Consider the following 1,087-nt stretch of genomic DNA (forward strand, 5'->3'; position numbering starts at 1 on the left):
AAAATCCCCAATTTCTCTATTCTCTGATTCAATATGATTTCTACTTCCGTTCACCTCCACATTCAAGATTGAGTGTCGATGAAACTCCGATTGTCAATAAGTGGTGCCGATCTGTGGGAACTTCATCTTTGTGCTATTGAATCAGGGAATCAAACTCTAGGAAATCAATGGCATCAAGGTTTGAGGCAGAGAAATTTAGGGTTTAGGCAGAGAAATTTACACGTAAAAATGATTTCGCACTACGGCGAGTCAAGATGCGGGCGATGCTCATCCAGCAAGGGCTGGCGGCAGCATTGTCAACTGGGAAGGCGGATGAAGTGCTCGACGAAAAGGCGACCGCAAAGAAAGAGGAATTGTTGGCCAAGTCGCATCTCACGATGGTGTTGTGTCTTGGAGGCGAAGGAGACTACCGTGGTCGGGATCCTAACGAAATTGGAGAATCTGTATCTAACGAAATCGCTCGCGAATAGGCTATTCATGAAACAGCGTTTGTATTCATACAAATTCCAAGAGGAGAAGGGCATTCTTGAGCAGCTAGAGTATTTCAATAAAGCGATAGATGATCTCGAGAATATTGATGTCACAATCAAAGACGAGGATAAGGTGATTCTTCTCCTTAATGCACTGTCGAAGTCGCATGAGGAATTGCAAGATGCTATAATGTATGGTAGGGAAGGTACCATCACCTTTTTTGAAGTCCAGTCGGCGCTGGGGGCCAAGGAGTTTCCAAGAAGTAGAAGTCAGGTGCAAGATCAGGCTGCTGAAAGCCTAAATATTAAGGGCTTGTTTGATAAGTGATGTGGGATATGCCTAGGTTAGTTATTGATCAAGATTTAGGACCAAGTTAGGGAGAGATATGATTTTAATATCTTATGTTTGATACCCTAGTTAATTTTGTTTCTAATTAGCCCACTTTGTTTGGTAGGGAAGTTATGAAATCATAAATAAATATGCAATGACAAATTTGACCTAATTAAATTGATTTAATTCCGTAATTGTCCGTGAGTATGACGTGATCAAATATTTTTGTTTCCCATATACTCTCTACGTGGGAAAAAAAACTAATATCACTTTGGCTCTCTTTTTT

At 40.8% G+C, this 1,087-nt stretch overlaps 1 protein-coding gene across 1 annotated transcript; it reads left to right on the top strand.

Moving 5' to 3' along the window:
• Positions 1–254: 254 nt before the first annotated feature.
• On the top strand, positions 255–798 carry LOC121749432. The gene is made up of 2 exons (XM_042144001.1): positions 255–443; positions 487–798. The coding sequence occupies exons 1-2, from the start codon at positions 255–257 to the stop codon at positions 796–798; spliced, it is 501 nt and encodes a 166-aa protein (XP_041999935.1).
• The last annotated feature ends 289 nt before the right edge of the window (positions 799–1,087 follow it).

This window comes from Salvia splendens, chromosome 9, assembly GCF_004379255.2.
Source record: "Salvia splendens isolate huo1 chromosome 9, SspV2, whole genome shotgun sequence".
In the NCBI taxonomy this organism is placed as follows: Eukaryota; Viridiplantae; Streptophyta; class Magnoliopsida; order Lamiales; family Lamiaceae; genus Salvia; species Salvia splendens.